At 38.4% G+C, this 23,654-nt stretch overlaps 2 protein-coding genes across 2 annotated transcripts; one reads left to right on the forward strand and one right to left on the reverse strand.

The window, feature by feature from the left end:
• Positions 1-735: 735 nt before the first annotated feature.
• Positions 736-6,451, forward strand: LOC110161411 (zinc finger protein 358-like). Its single transcript, XM_020926149.2, has 7 exons — positions 736-907; positions 2,285-2,487; positions 2,588-2,680; positions 2,766-2,858; positions 2,952-3,062; positions 3,542-3,665; positions 4,034-6,451. Exons 1-7 carry the CDS (start codon positions 883-885, stop codon positions 5,206-5,208), a joined length of 1,824 nt encoding a protein of 607 aa, XP_020781808.2. The 5' UTR covers positions 736-882; the 3' UTR covers positions 5,209-6,451.
• Positions 6,452-11,558: 5,107 nt separating this feature from the next.
• LOC110161412 (high affinity choline transporter 1-like) lies at positions 11,559-15,635 on the reverse strand. Its single transcript, XM_020926150.2, has 8 exons — positions 15,274-15,635; positions 14,678-14,791; positions 13,860-14,015; positions 13,632-13,780; positions 13,416-13,559; positions 13,185-13,338; positions 12,870-13,087; positions 11,559-12,187 (listed from the first exon to the last, which is right to left on the reverse strand). The coding sequence occupies exons 1-8, from the start codon at positions 15,455-15,457 to the stop codon at positions 11,693-11,695; spliced, it is 1,614 nt and encodes a 537-aa protein (XP_020781809.1). The 5' UTR covers positions 15,458-15,635; the 3' UTR covers positions 11,559-11,692.
• Positions 15,636-23,654: the final 8,019 nt, after the last annotated feature.

Genomic DNA, 23,654 nt, shown 5'->3' on the forward strand with positions numbered 1-23,654 from the left:
TTTGAGTTTTGAGAAATGTTCAAGACAAAGCAGGTGGCGGACTCCCCACCAGAAAAGTTACACAGTGTGCTCTGCTTTGTGTGAAAGGTTTGAGAGCCACAGACCTAGAATGCTCCACAGTAGTCTATGATTTTAAATGTAGGTTATCTATGGAGCCATCTGTATCAAGCCATGTAAGATCTGCAAAGTAACAACCACAGAGAGAGTGCATGTTTTCAAGACACTAATTAATAGGCCTACTCCTAATTAATATAGATCATATGCCGTGCATGGAACATTCCAGGCAATCAAGGAACAGCCCCTTTAACATAAGCATCACAGATGAAAAACTGCCTCATGGCTATATATAACTTTTTTTTTAACTCATGTTTGATTGTGTTGTCTTAAATTGCAATAGACTCCTAATCTATCAAGAACATTAGAAGAACACGTACATTTTAAAATTGTATTAAATAGCTTCTGTATTGTTACTAGATGGGTATAGGTTCCCTAATACCGGTTTAATTTATGACTCTGGATTTGAAAATGAAAACCTTGTGGGTCCGCATGATATTGTTGCAGTCTTGTTATCATTGCCCTGTTAGCTCTCTTCTTGTTCATGAGGAGCACAGAACTATAATAAAATCTTCTTCTCTTATTATTCTTATTATAGATCCATGATGAGAAGGGGACACGCTGTGCTTTTATTCAAACAGTGACTTCCGCCGGATGTTCTCAGACTTTTGTTGTGGAAAGCCCAGAGCCAGCGGTCGCCATTATTCTCCGTGGCTTGACTGACGACACCTAGGCCGATAAGTGAAATTTAAGTGATATTTCGAGTTAAACTGCAATATTCAACCAACATTTGTGCAGTCTGCTCAGTATCTGCGGATTCCGCCGAGGATGCACCGGCGATCGGACGTAGTGGGTGAGTCAAGCTAACGATGGCGAGCTAACTGCGTGCGCGCTTCTGGGAGGACACGGCTCTAGAAAATAAGCTCATCCACACTGCATTTAACATCTGTTGCCTTTATTCCGGTGCAACGTGCTTTATAATACAAATACTCGCAGTCGATCGTACTATTATGAATTATGCATTGCAATTTGCAAATCACACTGCGCAATCTTCTTTCTTTCCAATTCAGCGTTAGTAGCTTTTCCTTCCGGCGACAGTGTGTTTTGTAATGTAAACTCATGTAAACTCGAACTTGATTAATAACTTCAGCTGTTACTTTTTTCTTAGGGGTTAGTCACGAAATTATGAAGTTTGGCGCTCGTTATGCCTGCGACGTCACAGACCCTTTGCACGTCCTGTGTGCACAAAAAGTGCACATTGGCAGCAGCGCCCCCGTTATATGCGCAGTCTAGTGTTCTTCTACACACATCATACATTTACATAGATAGCGTAACGCAACTTCCACTGATTAGCCCAGACTACCAGCAACACCACATAAGAAAAGTATGATCAAGTTGCATCACTACTTTCATTTATTACGTATTATTTTGAAATGCAGGCCTAGTATATGTTTTATAAATAGACTTTTATAATCAACAACACAAAAGTAATCCTACAGGGTTTTCTGTGCTGAACAACAAAGTAGTTATCCCCCAAAATTCTGTACTTTTGTGTAGACTTGTCGATTTCAAAAGCCTCAAGATGATCAATGATAATTTGAAACAATTAGATCTAGGTTTGCTTAAAGGTCCTATATTACGCAAAATTGACTCTTGAGTGAGCTTTTAAGACCTGTTAGAATGTTCGTTATCTTCTCAAAAACATACTTGGAGTTGGAGTTTCTTTTTCTTTTTTCATTCACACATGTTTGAGTAATCATTTGTTATTAGTCTGTCTGCATCTCCAAAGTTCCAAATGCTCTGTTCCACCGAGTGATAGTCATGCAGCGTTTTTAAGTTAACAGCTAACAGCTTTTATCTGTGTTCAGTAGAGATTGGTAAGTCCTGGTCTGAAAGTCTAGTGAAGGTGTATGGAGTTTAAAAACACAGTGGAGCACTTCCTGTATTACCACATGACATCAAAAGGTGGAGCAAAGTGTTTTCTGTGTGAGAGAAGAACTCTAATGAAAAGCCTAATTGTGCAGGGTCTATGTGTTAAAAGTGTGAATGAAACAAAACACAACTCCACATATATTTATGATGAGGAAATTTAAATTGTAACATACATTTTAAAAATTGTGTATCATCTGCAGTGTATTAAAAACTGCGTTGGAAAAATGCATTGTGCCCAACATACAACAGTATAAATATTTTTTTAATACTTTTTTTTCTTCTTCTTCTTATTTTCCAGGCATCGGGCTGCCTCTGGCCTCCCTTCGCCTCATGGCCTCCCCTCTGCAGCTGACTTACGCATTCATTTGGCAGGTCATAAAGCAAAAGAATGTGAACCAATATGAAAAGGTGGAGGAGTTTGTGAATATGGTCACTCAGACTGTCCCTGACATCATCAGCTACAAACAAAAGGCTCAGCTACTTTTGGGTCTCAGGGCAAAGGTAGTTTTATTTATCTTTTTATTGAAGATGGCAGTTTCAAATGAGTCTACTATTAATGCAGGATATATTGCTTGTTAATCTGCTATTTCTTTTTCTTCAGATTATTTTGGATCTGCTTAACAAAGATGGCCAACCAGATACAAAAGCCATTCAAACACTAATAAACAAGTTAAAGGTTCCCACAACAACAGGGGTAAGATAAGGGTTTGATCTTAATTGTGTGATTCAAAGGATGATAAAATAGTATGCATTATAACTGTGTCATTTATTTGTTGCAGAAGGACACAGAGGTGGAGAAGTCACAAACTAACTTCATGGTGCTTGTTCAAAATCTGCTTAAAAGTCCAACTGAACGAAAGCAATTCTTTAAGGTATTAACACTGGTACCAGTTCAATTTAATTTTCTATTTTCAAATAATGTTGTAATGTTCAGCAAAGGATAATTATCATTTTTGTATTTTCAGGAAGTGTTTCCAGTACAGTATGGTACAAAGTTTGACACTGCTCTACAGGCTTTGATAGCTGGCCTGGTTTGCAAACTGGAGCAATTTGTTCCTGTTCCTAATCTCACCCAGGTATGGAATTAATTATTTCCCTTTGACATATACATGCCTTTTACCAAATCATGCAAAGATTACATTATGCAGTTAATAATTAATAATGTGTGTGTGTATATATATATATATGTATATACACATATATATAAGTTTTTACATCATATCTTTATCTTTATATTTCACACTTTCAATCGTCATGGAGACCAAATCAGTCCAACTTAAAGGTCAGATCAGTGGAGAGGCAACCCCACTCACAGTCTGAATGCCTGTTTTTGAAGGTACAGACTTTATTGATCCACAAGGGAAATTACTTGAGCTATAAAAAAAAAAAACCCACCTATAATTGAACCAATGTAAGGTAGATCTGTTTAATGTCATATTGTGGAACATTCTAAGCAGAGCATTGGCATAACCATAGAAACAAGATGGTAATGCACCCCCAACCGAAAAGCTGCACAGTGCACCTTTTAAGTCAATATTTTAAATGTTGTCTTCAGCTGGGATCCATGATTTCGACTGATCCTGTCATTCTGGAGGCCTGTGGAGGCTTCATCCCTGACCCTGGTGACCTCAGGACTCTTCTCTTGCACCAGCAAGCAAAGGGAATGCTGGGGGTAAAAGGTATGTATGAGATAATCTTGCTCTAAACTAACTCTAAACTACAATTTGCTTACAATTTCCAATTAGTCAATGTAGAATTTACTTTTGTAAGTTACTTATTAGTCAATGCAACAATTATATATCTGCACAAACTATGCTTAATTTTTGTTAGTGAGGGCACTTCAATTCTATCCTATGGTGGTACTTGACATGAAATGTGTCACCAAGAATTCGATTAAGTATAGAAAGTGTAGTTCAATAAGGTAGTAGTAATAAACATGTACTGTATCATTGTTACATTTAACAGACATGCTACATGCAACAGAAGGATTTTATATATTTTATTTATTAAAAAGACCAAAACTGTAACATTACACTTTATTTTGCAGCAACTGTCTCATCCTCTGTGGGCGACTGTGTGCTGACCTCGCTTGCCTTCAGGCCAAAATCCGCAGACCCCCCTCCTCCCCCTCCTGAACCCATCAAACCCACTGAGGACCCCCAGATTGACAACTGCCCCGATTCCCCCAGTGAAACAGGGGACTTGGGTGTCATATCAGACGAAGATGACGAAAACTCCAACCCTACTTCAACTTCAGCTCAAGATAACATGCAATACAGCAAACCACCAGGTGAGGGCAGCGTAGTGAAGGGAAATACTGTCGGTCGCACGCCACATGAGGAGAAAGACGAAACAGCTCAAACTCAAGAGCAGTCCCATGTAGAGAAACCAGATTTGCTCAAGACACCTCTTAAATCTATCCCAATCAGAGTGGTCCCAGTTCTGGTCAAAGCATCGCCCACTCCACAGACACCAGGCAGCGCAGGGGGTAAAGATAACCAAAAACCTCAAACACAGCGGGTCACTTTACACCAATGGGTGTCCCAAATCGCCACCAATACACTATCTTTGCCTGCCCTCCCGCCGCTCCCTCCAGCACGCTATGATTATGATGACTCAAGTCCCAGCATAAGAAGGAAAAAGCAGATTCGCCCACCCTCAGATAGATATACATGTAGTGTATGTGATAAGAGCTTCCCCTATCAATCCAAACTAATCGATCATGAGCGTATTCATACAGGGGAGAAGCCATTTTTGTGCACCGCTTGTAACAAAAGTTTCCGCACCCAAGCTTTCCTAAATAACCACCTCAAGACCCACAGTACCACGCGACCCTATGTCTGCGGCCAGTGTGGGAAGTGCTTTTCGAAGCTGCAGAGTCTGACCAAACACATGCTTGCCCACAGTGGTCAAAAACCATTCTACTGTAACATCTGTAACAAGGGCTTCACCCAATCTACGTACTTCAAGAGACACATGGAATGCCACACCAGCCAGATGACGTTTCCGTGTAAGCAATGCAACAAAACATTCCCAACAGCATTCAAATTGGCCAATCACGAACGCTGGCACACCCGGGACCGCCCCCATATGTGCGAGCGATGCGGTAAGCGTTTCCTCGTGCCCAGCCTTGTTGAAAAGGCACATGGGATATCATATTGGGGATCGCCAGTATCTCTGCTCTCAATGCGGGAAAACATTTGTCTATTTGTCCGATCTTAAGAGACACCAGCAAGACCACATCCCGAAACCGAAGATCCCATGTCCTGTTTGTCAAAAGAAGTTTTCAAGCAAGTACTGTTTGAGAGTCCATCTAAGAATCCACACTCGCGAAAGACCATACCGCTGCACTCTTTGCGAAAAAACATTCACACAAGTCGGCAACCTCAAAGTTCACATTCGTCTTCATACCAATGAGCGTCCCTTTAGCTGCGACGTGTGCGGTAAAACGTACAAACTAGCGTCCCATCTCAATGTGCACAAGCGGACGCACACTTGTAAAAAGCCATGGAACTGTGTGACCTGTGGGAAAGGGTTCTCCGTCCCTGGACTCCTGAAGAAGCACGAGCAGCTCCATGCCAGAGAGGCCGATCCAGAGTTCGCGGCCAAACGAAGACACAGGGGTAAGCACAAGAAGCACTCGCTCAAGAGGAAGTATGATGAGGAAGATGAAGGCAGCGATGATTATTGACTTTTTTAGGATTTCGAGGAAAAAAAAAAATCAAGCTAGTTACAAAAATTATGTAACAATGTGTTCCACTATTGTGACATTCAAAGTATATAGGAGTAGATGAAAGATATGTTAAGTGGTCTTTTTTTCTTCCAATCATGTCTGAAACTTACTTTTTTAAATGACTTGCTTGCAGCATTCTCATCAAGGTGAAATAAATTGTTCATGATACTAGAATAGAAAATACCTTAGATTGTCTTTTGACATGCTATTAAGAGTTAATGATGAATTTGGTTTACTAGTTGCTAGTACTTCATGAGCCTGGACATTCATCATGAATAATGCATTAAAAAAGGAGACATTTTACCATAATTAAACGTGCAAGCAAAAAGGTTATATTACTGTTTCTTTGACAACATGAGAATTAGACGCTTTGCTGAAAGCATAAAAAAACATCACTGCATTTCTTTTAGGTATCTATTTGGAGGCTTCATGTAAATGATAAAGCTTTGTAAATAATTGCTGTAAACGTTTAAGTCAAATGTCTTGAAATTATGAGACATCACAGTAATCCTTAAAATTCACACTTTTACTGTAATTGAATTCAAATGTTGTTTTTTCTGCAACTTAAAAAAAAGTGTATATACAACTTGGATGGATTTTCAGGTTGCTATGGTTGTGATTTTTGACGGATTGCTCATTTGAAAGATAAAGAAGAAAATACTTTGGTTGACAATATTTTGGATTTTTCATAGAAATTGTAAAACAAAAACAAATAAAAACAAACACATTTTGTCCTTAATTTCTTTTTCCAAAAATAAAAGAGTATTTGAATTTTCATTCTTAACTGGACATTACAAGTCACTTTTTAATGGGGACAAATGCACATTATTGTACATCTGTATTCAACAAATGAACATCATGTTTTGTCTTCAGCATTGTTTTAGGAAATGCTAAAATTAAAATGAATGAAGCAGGGTTACAAAAGGATCACATTTGCCTGTTCTCCAGTATCTTGTCCCAGGGCTGAGGGAGCACAGAGGGCAGACCCAGCAGAGGCTCCCTGACCAGAGCTCGCAGGAGGAGTCTCAACACAAAGCCAGAGCAGGCCCCATAGCCCAGAGACAGGACATTATGACTGGTGATAAAAGTATGCATCTCCATGTTGGCGTGAGAGAATGGGGAGACTGGCTATATCTTTCTTTATATGTTTATAAAAGTAACAGTACATACTAACATAACATACATATTTGATAAATATTACATATGCCATATTTTTGTCACAGGCCAATTTCCATCTGTGGTCCCTCGACAGACTGGTGGTAAAAGTCACACTTAACATAAAACCGAGCAAGTGTCGCAAACAGGACAGAGACAACAATAACGTCACTTCACCTCAGACTTAACATAGGGCAGGAGACAATATAGGCCTACACATATTTATTCTACTGTAATTACACACGATCATTGGTTCACAGGTCTTTCATACCATTAGCCATGTTTCAAAATGTTTACATTTATTGGACTAAAAGTAACTTAACCAGAAAATGTTGTTTTACTGTTTCAAACATAGTGGTTGGTTATATATGTTTATAATTACTGGTCATCCAGTGATTTATAAGCCAATCGCTTTACTTGACTAAACACTTGGTCACTTTATCCTCGACAGCCCTGTCAGGTCTTTGGTCTATGCATACAGCAGGTATGGCATACAGGTCACTGGATGGAGAGTTACCAAAGTAGCTGTAACAATCCCACAGAGTCAGTGACTGTACAGACCAGCAGTTCCAAGACCAAATCCAAATGATCCTGTAATTTCTTCCAACCTCCATGTTTAATACAAAAGAATTCTCTCCAAAAATGTGCCAGTTTACCCTTGTTGAGATAGCATGCTGCGCCCCTTTTGTCTCCTAAAAACAACCAAAAAAATAAAAATAAAAAATGCTTAAGACTAAGCCAAGTTAGATGGTCTGTAATTGTTAAACTCATTAGACCATTAGACCTTGAAACTTTAAAGGCATTTCACTAGCAAGGACATTTCCACAACAATGCAATAAGATAAGGATATTTATTGATGATGGATAGATGTGATGGCTGGGAGGAGTCTGAGGATGGGGGCTCTGTCTCAGGTGGCCAGCCCAGCTAATTCAGGACCCCTCCTTCTTTGTAGATGATGTCTTCAGGCTGAAGGATGAACAAGAGACACAGGGTGGGAGGGAGAAGGTCAAGAGTGCGGAGACAAACAATGTTGTTGGGATAAGCCTACATAAATAGGGCTTCTGGGTAAGTGAAGGCGGAGTTGAGCTGAGCTGTGGTTGGCTGGAGAAGAGCAGGGGGAGGTTGAGGTCTGGTTCTGCTCCTGAATCTCAGTCAATCATATTAACACTAGGAAGAAAAAACCTAGCCTAAAGAGCAGTTCATTAAATTTAAAAGCTTATCTCTCATCTCAACGATTCATAAGAGGAGTTCAAAATCTAAATTTAAAAACTTAGTAGTGAGAAGATAAAGTGAGCTTCACTGAGGCGAAAACTTTAAGTATCTCATCTTTATTTATTATTTGATTTTTTTATTTGTTGTGCATCAGTCTATATAACAGTTTACTGGACACTTGAAGTTACTTTAAAGACCTGGTCTACTTAAGGTCCTGCAAAACTTTATACAGCCTTTGTTATCACATTATTCTATGCAGGACAAGTGAACACTAAACTGATCATGTGTTTTTAGACTTTGCACTTCATGATGTATTGTGTGATCTCTTCTTATCTTCTTGAAACACCACCTTTTATCTTCAACATTACTTACAACACAAGTAAAATAATGCCAAAATTAAAAATTAATAGAGCAGTGCGGAAAGGAACCACATGTTGTCTTTGCCCATCCCCCAGTATCTTGTCCCAGGACAGAGGGAGCCCTGTAAAATCAGCAATATCTATCCCTGCTGTAATCAAAATGATCAAACTTATATATATATATAATAAAAATTAAAAAAAAATGTGTTTCTCACCTTCCACGGTGGTAGGTCTCTCTCACCCTCATTCAGCTCGGGTCCTCTACCAGAGGCCTGGAGCTTGAGAGTTCTGCGCAGTATCTTTGCTGTTCCCAGTACTGCACTTTTCTGGACTGAGATGTCCGTTGTTTTTCCCGGTATCTGTAGCCACTCTTCCAGTTTGGGGTTACAGCCCGAGTGCTCCGATCACCACAGGCACACTGATGCCTTTACTTTCCAGGCTCTCTAGCTCTTCCTTGAGCCCTGGTATTTCTCTAGCTTCTATATATATATATATATATATATATATATATATATATATATATATATATATATATATATATATATATATATATATATATATATATATAATATATACATTACCCATGTTAAATGATACAAACTATCATTCTCTATTCCCTGAGAGCAGCCAAAGCACCCAGACCTACAGCCGATAGCTGTAGTCACCCTTTCCAGGTGACTAAATTACTTCAAAAGTTTGTTGATTTTTCTGATTTGTTCAGAGCTTTGGGCAATTGCCATGACATCCTTTATTGTGTATGTTACATACTGCAGAAGTATCATAGTGTCATTTGTGTGACGACTATTTTGCAAGACAATTAACTCCACATAGATTAGATTTATTTTAGTCATTACACGGGTTCAAATCCAGTGCAAATATTCAAAATAAATACAAAACCTCATGACAACTGTGAATATGTGACTTTAAAGTCCATGTAAAACCAAAGCAGGAAAAAGAGAATGAAAATAAATATTGCAATAGAAAACAATAGTACACTTACTTACCGATAAGGGTAACTCCACCTCAATTCACCCCCCAAAAATGCAATTTGAACTCTCACACTGTCCAATTGCACACACAAAAAAAAAGAGCCAAATTTCAAATTGCATTTACTCAGCAACTACTGGTCCAATATCAAAAACCAAAGTATCTCTTTAAAGGGGAAATCATAAGGACTCCAAATCCAAAAGCATTTATGTATTTTCATTTGAGTACTTTTGAGATGAATTACCTTTTGACCTATATTTTGACCGTGGAATTGACAATAAGGGACAAGCCCGACCTAAATGACATCAATAGAAAAAAAATGTCGCCCTATACATCTACTACAACATATAAAAAATCTGGAGGGCTTTTCATTTTTATTTTCACACAAATTTACCTAGAGGCTGACTTACCCCCATCTTACCTGCATACCAAGTTTCATCAAAATTTGACAAAGTAGGGTTTAACTCATTGGGTGAATTGAGGTGAACTGACCCTATGGTGGTTGCTATAGTATTACCATAACAAACACCATAGCAACCACGATATCAACCACCAAAATTACCACCATAAGTAACCACCATAGAAACCACCATAGCCACCATAACAACCACAATAGCAACCATCATGCCAACAACCATGCCAATCACCATAGCAACCTCCACAACCACCATAACAACCACCATAGCAACCAACATAACTACCACCATAGGAACCGCCATGACGACCACCATGACAACCTCCATGACAACCGCCATAGCAACCACTATTACAACCACCATAGCAACAACCACAACCACCATACCAACCTCCATGACAACCACCATAACAACCACCGTAACAGCCACAATAGCAACCACCACCATAACAAGCACCATAGCAACCACCACAACCACCATAACAACCACCACGACAACCACCATACCAACCACCATAACAACCACCATAGCAACCACCATGAAAACCACCATAACCACCATAACAACCACCTTAGCAAACACCATGACACCCACCATAACCATTATATCAACCACCATAGCAACCACTATAAAAACCACTATGACAACCACCACAGCAACCACCATGACAACAATAACAACCACCATGACAATCCCCATAACAATAACAACCACTATAGCAACCATCATGACAACCACCCTGACAACCACCATAGCAACCACCATGACAACCACCATAACATCCCCCATTACAACCACCAAAACAACCACCATAATAACCACCATAGTAACCATCATGAAAACCACCATAACAACCATCATAGCAACTACCATAACAACCACCATAGTGACCACCATAACAACCACCAAGACCAACATAACTACCACCATAGGAACCACCACGACAACCACCATGACAACCACCATAGCAACCACCATAACAACCACAATAGCAACCACCATGACAACCACCAAGACCAACATAACTACCACCATAGGAACCACCATGACAACCACCATGACAACAATAACAACCACTATAGCAACCATCATGACAACCACCATGACAACAACTACACCATGGTTGTACCATGTATACCAGATCTAAAACAGGATGGTTTTCCTTGTAAATTGTGCTAAACCAGGTCAAATGGGAGTACACACTTGCCATATAGTATTAAATGTTGAGAAGTCCAACAAAGAATAAATTATTGAACTGAAATTAAAATTAAATTTGCGCATCATCTGGAGGAGCTTGTGTAGACTTTTTTAGTTTGACACCTGATATAGACCTACATGCTGTAATTGCACAGAACTACCTTAGGATTTGGTGCATGCTATTAAATAAAAAAAATATATAGCCATATGAACCAGTGAGCACGGGTCATTGAAACCAATTTTTCAAATCTTATTATACTTCCATGATTTCCAGCAATAACAGGAAACTTGAGATAGTTTGACCACGCATATAGATTTAAACTACTATCAATATTATCACCAGGAAAAATTTAATAAAACAGCCACCACAAGTCATGGATGGATTATATGTAACCAGTTTCATCTTGAAAAAATACTGAGGGATAAAAAAAAAACATAGCCATGATCCAGAGGTATACTTTTATTGTGCAAGCCAATGCTTTTTTCTACTTTTTCTGTTTTCAATAGCCTAAATCTTATGTCATTACAGCAGCAGCATGACTGCCAAATACACACAGAGACGTTCTGTTGTTCCAAAAAACAAGTAAATTTTCTCTTAGTGACAAAAATATAGTTAACATATAATTTGCAATCCATGGGAGTTTTCTTCAGAGGGAAGGTTCTTGAATTTTGTCATCAGTTGGAATTCTTTTCATGCCATTCAGATCAGAGTTTGTTACACATATTCCACCTAAAAGGCCTTTAGCAGACAGCCATCTACTTATCTGCGACACAAGAAGAATTGTTGCAAAGGTGATTATAACTATTGCTGTGCGGAAAGGAACCACATGTTGTTTTTGTCCGTCCTCCAAAATTTTGTCCCAGGGCAGAGGGAGCACAGAGGGCAGACCCAGCAGTGGCTCCCCGACCAGAGCTCGCAGGAGGAGTCCCGACACAAAACCAGAGCAGGCCCCGTAGTGGTTCACCCAATGGGGCAGAAATAGGGTGCAAATGACCTGGGGCGTCATTATTGAGTATAGGAGATCTGAAGTGGCAATCCAAAACAGAACCACAGAAGTGGATATTGTGCCCAGCAGTGCCCCCAACAGGCCACACAGGATAATGGATACTCTGATTACCACCATTATGCTCTTTTCCGAGGCCTAAAAGAAAAAAAAAAAAAAGCATGGAAAATCTAATATATATTAACTGAGTAAAAACACAAGACCCATTAGGTTGGAGCAACTGATTTAAATTAGATGTACTTTAATTTATAATCATTTTAGCATTTTAACTTAAATTGATTACATGACCTAGATTATTTGATAAAGAGGAGTTTCTTTCATAGAATTAATTTGTTTAACTCATGCAAATTGCAGCTGCTAATTCTGAAATGTAAAGTTAACCTCATTAACATCCACATAAAGCAGCAACACACTCTCGAAACAGACTGAAGTTAATTGTGTACTCTGCTGAGAAGGTGATCAGCTGCAGCTCACATCTTTCCAGGCCCTGTACGTCTCCATGGCCTGTATGCCTCCAGGACTCGGGGACAAACAGGTCGGCTCATGGCTGACATTTCTCAAACTCTCGTAAATTGGTGTAGAAGGGTTCATGCATAGGGTATTTTATATATATGTATATATATATATATATATATATATATATATATATATATGTATATATATATATATATATATATATATATATATATATATATATATATATATATATATATATATATATATATATATATATATATATATATATATATATATATATTCTGAATTAAGGTCGTTTTAACTAGTGCACCCCTTCACACAGCTCACTAGGTCAAGTCAGTACCTTTTTATAGAGGATGTTCTTGTAAATATTTCTGGCAATTTGTGAGGCAGCTGACAGAAGAACAGAATCCACTGAGGACATGACTGCAGCAGCTAGTGCGCCCATACCAACCAGAGAGACAAAGAAAGGACACAGATGCTGTAGAGCTATGGGTAAGATGAGGCCAGCCAAGCCCTGTTCATAAGGACTGGGCCCCCCAAAGGAAGTCTGGTTCCAATCTGAGAAACAAGATTTACAGTGACATTTATGAAAACTTTGTACAGTGTGTTTGTTCTAATAATGATTATGTCTATGAATTACTGTTTGGACAAACACCTGTGGATGCAGCCACAGCTCCAACCAGGACAGATGGGATTCCAAGAATTGGGCACAACACTGCTCCCACAAAACAAGTGAGTTTAGCCTGAGCATCAGAGGCAGCGGAGAGAACTCTCTGGTAGAAAGCCTGATAACACATCCCTGAAATGGACTTTTAAGAAACAAAACTTTAAAATCTGCACATGAATTATGAAAGATTACATTTTCTACAAAACTATCAAAACTTACTAGTAGTAGCACATTATCCACCCAGGAACCTATATCTTCCATTTTTATTTGACCAATCCATGGTTCCTGGTATATTCTGTTCACTGCAGACTCTGTGATGGTGTTGAAGTAGGGACTTGACAGGATAAAAGGTACACAGAGCCACTGAGAATAGAACAAAATACTGTCAAACACATCCCTATAATTTAAAATATCTTTCACTATAAAAGATCTTACCAAACCAAAAAACATAAACATGAGTTGTATGACGTCAGTATAGGCCACAGAATAGAGTCCACCCAACACTGTGTAAACAATGGCCACAACAGCAGAGATGAAGACAGACCAGTATCTGGAGATGTCCGTAATCACACTCACGGTTGCACCTGTTCACAAAATCACAGAGAAATAAGTCAGTTGGTTTCACATCTTTGCACTGTCCTACCATATTTGCTCAAGACTTACCAAGAGCACCTAGAATACAGGCCGCCCAGAAAATATCTGCCAGAAGAATAGGAATGAACAGTACAGCAGCTATTGTGTTGCCGTACTTCTCCTGAAATGGGTCCATCAGTGTTACATAGTTCTTTGACCTCATTGGAGTAACAAAAAACAATCCACCTGCAAAACCAAAAAATACACTTTGATACATCAGAAGTTGCTGACAGATTGTGTTAATCTACATTTTATACATGCTGTAGGCCTTTCCTAATCACTTCCAATCTTTCTGTCCTTCTAATGCTTTTGGATATGGTATTTTGACAAAAGGAAGTAGGCTCAGGAGGAAAGCAAACCCCTGAAACAGAATTAAACTGGAAGAACGTGGCCTTTCCTCTTGTGTTCAGCTGACTTCCCCCAGACACTGCTGTGATGCTGCAGGACACAGATTGTGGCACTTTTGGCCACTACCTCTCTTCAGACTGCCCTGACACAGATTTGCTGTTAAGAGATAATCTTTGACTGAGACACAAAGGCGACCTGGCCACATTTACACTGTGCTTCTCTCACAGTGTAAATGTTACAGCAAAACTCTGCACTACGGTTTGCTGCAGAAAAACTTGAATTTCCCATGGGATAAATAAAGTATCTCTCGCCTTAACAGCGAGTGCTTAGTTCTTGAGCCTAACAATTATCGTAGGAGCTTGGTTTGCTTTGGTTTGCTTTGGTTTTCCCTATTACTAAAAAGTGTAGGCGTGTCTCTGGAGCCAGGACCAGGAGGGCTTTATGTGTTTCTTAAAAATATTTCTTTTAGAGATTATATGTATAAGCACATAAGCACTCACCAATAATCATGTTCATCGCGAAGGCAACAGGTCCAACTGCCCACAACAGCCCCTTGGTCGGGTCATAGACTAGTTCAGCAGTGCCCAAAATAAAGCCACCTGAAACCCAGGTGGCTGTGAAAAAGACAATGTATTAAAATCAACAAGTTAATAAAACATTTAACATTTAACAGGTACTATCATTTATTTTCAGTCTAATCATAACTATTGAGTAATTTTGTTAGGGTCATATCTTCTGAGTCCAATCAGTAAGTAAAATTCACCTTCACCAAAATAAAAAAGAAAGAGAAAAGATTAGGCAAGATGTTAACAAAATCTTAAATCTAATTATGTTATCTATGTTTTAAAGAAATGAGTAGTTATATGTGCTTAAACCTAATACCCAAATATTTGCTTAGGATCAACTCAAGATGACAATGTTATGCACATGTGATATCTTTCACATACCCTATTTTCACAAAGAAAACTATTTTGCTAAAGTAATGTAAAAATGCAAAATACAGTTTGGAGTTTTTTTGTTTTTTTTAACTCAATGTGTTCTTAATTGTTCTTTAAAAAATTGACAATTTTTTTTTTTAAGCATAAAATTTGCATACCTGTCATGGTAAACATGCTGACCCAGATATTTAAGTTTCTTCCACCAACCATCGTAACTTCACTTTGTCTCCCTGTGCATTTTTTCACTTCAAGTTTGGACTTTCTTGATGCCCAGATGCCAATGGCTATAACAAAAATGTAAAATACCCCTATTGCCAGGAGCCCAAGCCAGTTGATAGCCATCCCAAGAGCAGCTACAAGATGAACGCCGGCTTTGAGAGGAGCAAAGCCTAAATCCACTTGTTATCTGTTATTAAAAAATAAAAGCACGTAGCATAAAAAAGTGATCCACATGGAGATGTCACTCACAGTGTGATATCATGATTTCTCATTGATGTTAGAAAAAAATGAGGACCACAAAATAATGTGGTTTAATACACAAACAGAGATCAAGCTTTGCTGCATGTGATGACAGAGAAACAGACTGACCATAACAGAGAGATTTTATACAGAGGTGGGTGGTGTAATGGGGGTCCATAAGCATTCGTTAAGACTTTTTTAATAAATAACAGCTACATTCTTAAGGTCCTTACTGTAGGCTTATTTGTCCTTCAGCTAACACAAAAACCTCCCATCACAGTGTCACTTCCTTCAGTTTACAGATGACTGATGGATGATTGATTAAATTTGTTAACTTGTGTTTAATATTTAAAGTGGTCCATGGCCTGTCCTCTGTGTACCTTCAGCAGTTTGTTAATGTGTGATCTGCTGCTGTTGGAAACACGGGACAGTCAGAGGAGACTGTTGTCCCACTGAGGAGAAAAAAGTTTGGGAAGACCTCCTTCTCTGACTGGCACAGGAGTGGAACTCACTACCTTTGATTATCTGATTGATCTGTTAGTATTTTCAGCAATGTGCTTTCTTAGTTTCTCTGAATCATAGAGATGGATTTCCATGCTCTGTTATGTATTTTCCAAAATGTTTTCATATTGTCTTTTATTGCTATATATCTCGAGAGGTGTTCTGGGCATGTCTCACTGGGAGGAGGCCCCGGGGAAGACCCAGAACAAGCTGGAGGGACTATGACTCTCAGTTGGCCTAGGAACACCTTGGGGTCCCCCTGGAGGAGCTGGAGGAAGTGTCCGGGGTGAAGGAAGCCTGGGAGTCCCTGCTTAGGCTGCTGCCTCTGTGACCCGGCCCCGAATAAGGGGAAGCAAATGGATGGATGGATAGAGCCCTGTAAAACGGTGCATCATGTTGTGTATTTGTTATTCCATCACCTCCATGGAGACAGAAAACAAACAGGTGCTGAATCCTGCATCAGGAAAGTTACGTAGTGCACCTTTAACTATTCTTGCTTCTCCTCCTTGCCAATGCCTCAGGTTTCCTGTAACAGTTTTTTCCACTCCTGTCTGTAACTGGAGTACTTCTACAACAGCTTTAGTATCTTGTTCACCCAGGCACAAACATGCACCACAACTGGACTTTAAGATAGACTTTTTTTTTTTTTTCAAAATTTTTCTTATTAGAAGTGGAGTAATGCATGCATGTTTTTGTTAAGAAATAGCTTATAAAAGCAAAAGCTACCAGAGCTTTTAAATGGAGCTGTACAACATCTTAATTGGCATGTAAGAGCATATGGATCATGTCTTAACCGATGGCCTCTTTGGAAAAAACATGGTGGAAAATTTGAAGTTCTCTCTTCAACTTCTGATGCTACTGGGGAAATTGGTCTACAGTCAAAGTGAGATGCAACATTGTCAACTACAAAACCCTTTTCCTAACTTCACTGCAGAGGCTGGGTCTCCATTTCATTTCAGCATCCTTCTCAATGCAACACAAAAGCATATGGGGAATTTGAAGGTGAGTGCAAAACTCTAGTCTATCATCTCTATTCAATTGTTTCATATTTTAAATTAAGAAAATAAGAAAGAATATGTAGTTCTGATTGCAGAAATAGGTCTACTTGGTTTTATTTTAAGAGTTGTCATGTATCTTGCACATTTATTTTGTGAATTTAGACAAAATAGTGAAGTCTAACATTTACCTAAATCTCTCAAAATATTTTATTGTTTACATTTTTGTTGCTAAATTTGGAAAAATAACACTTTGGTGTTTCGTGTTGCTCTAGAACTGAATGGTATTGTTTCTCATTTTTACATGTTGACAGATACCTGTGGCCAATGAAAACCTGCCTCCCTGGGTGGAGTACAGGCATGAGAGTGGACATTTAGTAGGACTGGCTCTCCCTGAGGATTGTGGGATATATCACATCCAGCTCAACGTCACTCAAAATTGTACAGCAGATTTCTTTGTGCACGTTAGCAACGCAACTATCCCTGGCAATTCTCCAAAAAGGTGAAAGCACCAAAATGGTCTTATCTAGCAAAGCACTTTTTCCCATTCCCTCAGGTTAGTTGAAATATTTCCACATAGTATAGTGAGTAGGGAAAATGGCCACAGTGAACAGAGATTTGAGAAGTTTGTCAGTTTTGTAAAGCACATAACAGATCTAAAGCACAATAAATATCTAAGGCATTATCATCATTCGATCATTAAATCATATAATTAAATGCAGTGAATGTAACAAATGTAATAGCAGTAAAGTATTGTACTTAAGTAAAAATTTTAAGCATCTGTGCTTTTCTTAAGTACATTTTAATGTGGATACTTTTTACTTTTACTTCACAACATCTGAGAGCAGGTATCTGTGCCTTTTACTCCACTACATTTCTGAACAGGGCTGAAATGGAGTATTCTTTTCAGTATTTTTTTCAGTAAAGTATTTTTTATTATTGTGTGAGACCTGCTGAAAACCCTACAGTGTTAATTTATTTTTAATCAAGGTCATAGTTTGAGCAAACAAAATAAAAAAATAATTGATTCATTTGTTTCTGCTGAACAAAATTCAGCGCAAATCTATATCACAATCACTACATTTGAAGTTTTATTAGATCTCATACTCTGCACAAAATGCTTTTCCTTTTCTGTCTTTAAGTACATTTTTAAACAGGTACTTTGATACTTTTACTTATGCTTGAGTTTTTTTGTTTGTTTTTTTTTTTTTTGCTTCAGTATCTGCACTTAAGTAACAAAATTAAATATTTCTTCCAACACTGATTTAATGTAACCTGCCATAAACTTTTGTCTACCTATTCTGTTTGTGTGTGCTGGGTCAAACATAACAGGTAGACAGCTATAACATTTCTGCAATGAAAGATTTTTTTTCCAATAGTTCAATAGTTTCAGAATACAAAATCATCTCTCAATTAATATTATATTTTGGTGAACACATTTTCAAAATACCTACACACTGTATACTGATGTACTGACGTAAACTGTGTTTGCTGTTTTGTGTGTACAGGGACTCGCTGCCCTGTCCTGAGAGAGAAATCAGCATCTGGGGCAGCCTTTTTCTTGATGTGAGCCCAGTTCACCTCAATGCCAGTCGGCGCATCCATTTGGTCACCACAGTGGCAGACCTCCTTCACTTACAGCGATATTCAGTCTCATTATTTTCAACCAAGAACTTCAATGCACCTTACCATAAAATGCTCAAAGTCTGCAACCCAAGCAACCTGCTAGAGGATTTTGAAAAGTCAATTACTCATGGAAATTTGACTCAACTTTTATGGCATTTTGGTTACAAATCACAAGAACAATTATTTTTTCTTCAAGATAAATTTAATAATGTTTTTGTGAGAGACATTTTGATGAAGCAGCTAGATATACCAGTTTTTGCTTTGAGATTGCTATGCACAGTGGAAGTAGCTCATAAGGTCAAAAGAGATTTACGGTTAGATTTGTCAATTTTTCCTTCACAGCTTAGTAGTACGACTGAAGAGGAATATAAAGCAAGCCAAGGCCAGACATTTGCACAAACAAATAGCATAACGGTCAATTATTTTCTACCAGCCAGTGACACTTTTTCATCTGACCACGCTGAGTCAGATATGAGAACTTTGCTATTATCCTTTGAAAACAACATTGCTCCAGTCCTTTCCACTCAGATGCATGTGACCACTAACTTTCAAAGGCTGCCCACAAGCTTGACCCCAGGATCTGACCAGGACGGGAGTGACATCTGGACTGAAACATATGGGTACAGTCATTCTGAATCAGCCCGCCAGCCCCCTCTGAAGTCATTGGGTAAGTCCGCTGGCTCTGGTCTGGTCCTTCTGTGAATGAGGTGCTGTTAGACTGGTCATTACTGGTCATTGTACTCGTATGTTGGAGGGAGGTGACCCACAGAGGCCCACAGATGAATAAGAGTTGGGTAAAGGGAAATCACATTAGTTTCCTTTACAACAAGACTGTAATTAGAGTAGCATGTTTGATTGATTTTGCTTTGTTTTATTCTCTTTTAATTTAATTTAATTTATTTTTATGTTATGTTATTTTTATTTTATTTATGACATTTTGTTTACTTAATAGACTCAATAATTAAATAAATTCCTCAATGATCTTGAATAGGGACATTGATTACAACATATGTCTACTACTACAATATACTTTTACTCATAAAAATATACTAAGTAAGGATTAAATGACACTTTTATAACATTTAGAATGTAAATGTCCAAAAACATTAGCATTTGTGCTTTATGTTTTTCCACTTAAATTTATGTAGAAACTTAACAGAATAAAAACTATACAGTCAAGTTCTCAACAATTTTATTTTAGGTAAATTGGCAGTTCATCACTATGAGTTGGCCACCATTTAACCTGAATCACTTTCTGTGAGAAGCACAAAACTCAGATTTGAAAAACCATAGAAACCTCAAGTTCCTTTTTTAATCATGAGTAAGCGCCATATTTAACCACTTTCACATCTTAATGAGCTAATCTTACTCCTTTGTGCTTTTGCAGATCATTCTGACCTCAGACAAAACTTCAGCCTCTCATCTGTTTCTGATAGTCATCAAACAGAGACCTATGGAGTTTCTTTATCGTTCACCACTGACCAATCACAGCAGTCATCAAATGCAATATTCCAGATGTTTTCCCCAATGCCACATCTGAGTCAGCCATCAAATATTGAGCAAACTGGTTCAAAAATATCCCCAACTGTGTCTGGAACTGGGCAGGAAGCAGTATCTCGGCTAAATGCAACCCTTACAGACCTAAAACTGACCACAATGGTGAGTCAGACAGCACAAAATACACTGGAGTCTTCAATGCATGCATTCTTTACAGCTGGACCCACTGCATACACACCACCTTTACCTTTTGCTTTCAGCACTAGTGAAATGCCCACTACATATGATAACAGCCCATCGTTTTCTGTGGACGAGTATTCAGATTCTCAAGGCTTCTCCAGTACACAACAAAATGAAACGCTGGAGTCCTACTTGCTATCTGAAACAAGATTATGCACTGATCAAAACGGGCAAGCTCGCTGTTCAAGCATTTTTGATACATATGAGTCAACATCTGATGATTTACAGTTTTTTCCAACAAGTTTCCTGCATCTCCCAACTCAGGAATTGATGCAAAATGCAACGATTAGCAACATGCCACTTGAAACAATGTTGACTGAACTGACACAAAATAACTTGGAGTCCTCAATACATATCCTCAGTAATTCTTATAATATAAACAGTGAACTTATTGAACCTTCTTCAGTTTGGTCACATAGCTCAAATGTTCATGCAAACTTAAACACAACATCAACGTCAACAACTACAACTAGTCCCAGTGTAACTTATCCAGATCAGATTTCAGCCTTCAGCATTTCTGCAACTGCGAGCAACCATTTTGAGACAATAACTCCCCCTTCTGGCCAACAAACATTCACTTCAAGCACTAGTAATTTACTAGAGATGTCTCATGTTGAAGAAATTTTGTATTCAAGCATGTTTTTGTCAAGTGAGCTATCAGTTTCAACACAGAATGTACTTCCTACTCATGAACTAGTGCAAAATACAACACTTGAAACAATGTTGAGTGAATTGACACAAAATAAGCATTCAGCATTTTATTCCTACAGCCAAGAACCAAGTGAATCCATGTTTACACTGCCTTTTCTTCATGACTATAGCACTATTGAACTGCCGTCGACTTTTGGTCATATAAACCCAACATTAACTATACAAGATGAGTCCATTCTTTTGAGTCAAGACTTTTCCAGCATTTCTCTTGACAGTGAATTTGCAAAGACACAGTCACACACAGCGGGCAGTAGCGACACATGCTCAGATCAAACTGAACATTCTTACTGTTTTGGTTCTTTGCTAACATCTGAGTTATCAAATACTGGTAGTTTTCAGACAGGTTTTGAAGGTTTGCAGTCAAAAGAAACAACAGGAATATTGGAGAAATCGCAGCAAACTAACATTGTAAAACCACCTTTCACATCCTCTTCATCAAACATCCCAACTATGGTGTTAACTAACATAGAATCTGATTATGGAGCCACTTCAAATGCATATTTAAGTAATGCACTGCCCACTGCCATATTACCCAGTATAATAAACTCCATTGACTTGTCAGCATCTGAAAGCATGGCTACTACAAGCTATTTTGAGACTTTGGCGCCCTCTACTGTTCATGGCCCCTACACTGCAAGTTTTGTTAGTTTATTGGAAAGTCTTGAGCCTTCTTTTCCACTATGCAACAGTGTGGATCTTAGTGGGTGTGTCTCAACAGCTGTCAACATATTGTTTGGGAATACAAATGAATACTGGACAAGTTCAGTAGATTCAATGTACTGGACATCAGAATTAAGTGGGAAAACTTATCCAACAACTTGGCAAAATTCAGAAAGTGAGGAATATTCTTCATTCAACCCCAAAATCTATACAGACATTACAGTCTTGGCAACCTCAGCCCAGTTAAGTCAAAACTATTTATCTGCTTCCTATCAAATGCTCACAGACACTTTTCCTCTTTCATTTATCACTAGTCTTTCTCTTATGACATTTGTACCATATGGGTCGTCTGCCCTCACGGAACGCTGCCAGACAGAAAGAGGGTCTTTGTTGAACTCCCAGTCATCCATACAGCCCACTGTTGGTCCTACAAAACAAAGCACATATTTTGGTCTTCACAGTGCGGTTTCCACCACTTTGTTACTGTCTATAGGGCATTCTTCATCAGACATCATCAAGCTGTCAACATCTTTGGTCAGTGCAACAAGTAAGTGGTCAAGAAGAGGTTAAATGCAGCTTTTAAATGGTAGGCCTATATGAAATCCTATATGACATTATTATGGAAGTTATTGTGGGATTTTACAGTAGGCCTATGTCAAAGGGTGTTTAATTTCTCATTTAAAGTGATACATAATTTTGTTGCAATGTTAAACAACATGAAGGAAGTGAATAGCTTTAGTCTATTGGAATGGGACAGTCAATTCACTAAAGCCTCAATGGGGTATAATTTACAATTCTGTTTAACAAGTCATCCATATCCACATCCACCATATCATTAGAATATAACTGTATAAATTACAGCTTTGATGCCATATACTCCAGTGTAAGAGTCAACTCTTACACTAGAGTATATGGCATCATACTAGTGGTGTCAGAAGTCCAAATTTCTCTTTAATTATTTTTGGCCAAGTATATTCTAGATAAAAACTGTAAATGGTATGTAGGGTATTGAGAAATAAACCAAAAATCTATATCATAATGTAACTTATTTTTTTTATGTATACAAAACTTTCCTCGATGATGAAGTATCAAAAATATATTAAGGTAAAGGTTTTTCACCTTTTCCCTCTTGTTTTTCAGGTACTGTCAATTTCCCTCCAGAGGTGCTACAGACCATCCCAGCTCTCACTGCCACTGTTGGGTTAATGTTTTCATATTTGATCCCAGAGAACACCTTTGTTGACCCAGAGGACGGAGCAGCCGAAGCCTTGTCTTTGGAAATGAGACTGATTGACCCCCCTCTTCCAAGTGTGGGCTCCTGGTTATCTCTGAATGGCCTAAAATTACATGGTATCCCGCTTGAAATGGACACTCATTTCGCCCCTCAGCATGTAATTCTACTATCCCGGGACAAAGAAGGCCTCAGTACATCAACGAAATTCACAATAGATTTATATCGTACCCCTGTTCAACCCTGTCATGTTTTCACCATTTCTACACAGTTAAGCCTACACTCAGTTCTCCTTCATCGCCACAAGATAGAGCTGTTTCTCACAAAAATTTCAGCTTACTTCAACAATACTGTTGCTAATCATCTTTCAATTGTAGCTGTCTCATCTGGATCTACTGTTGTGTCCTGGTATAACTATAGTCTATGTGATAATGGAAAATGTCACTATGATAAGATAAACAACATGTGGTTGGCAATGAGATTTAAAAACAAGACAATAAACCCAAAATTTAGAGACGAGATGCTGCCTGAATTTCCGTTAATCAGTGTTGAACCAGTCGCATACACGCAAGACTGCTTTTCAGGAACTCATATTCCTACTATTTTTAAAACTACCTCA

This window comes from Boleophthalmus pectinirostris, unplaced genomic scaffold, assembly GCF_026225935.1.
Source record: "Boleophthalmus pectinirostris isolate CB_2022bp ecotype Guang Dong unplaced genomic scaffold, ASM2622593v1 HiC_scaffold_18, whole genome shotgun sequence".
In the NCBI taxonomy this organism is placed as follows: Eukaryota; Metazoa; Chordata; class Actinopteri; order Gobiiformes; family Gobiidae; genus Boleophthalmus; species Boleophthalmus pectinirostris.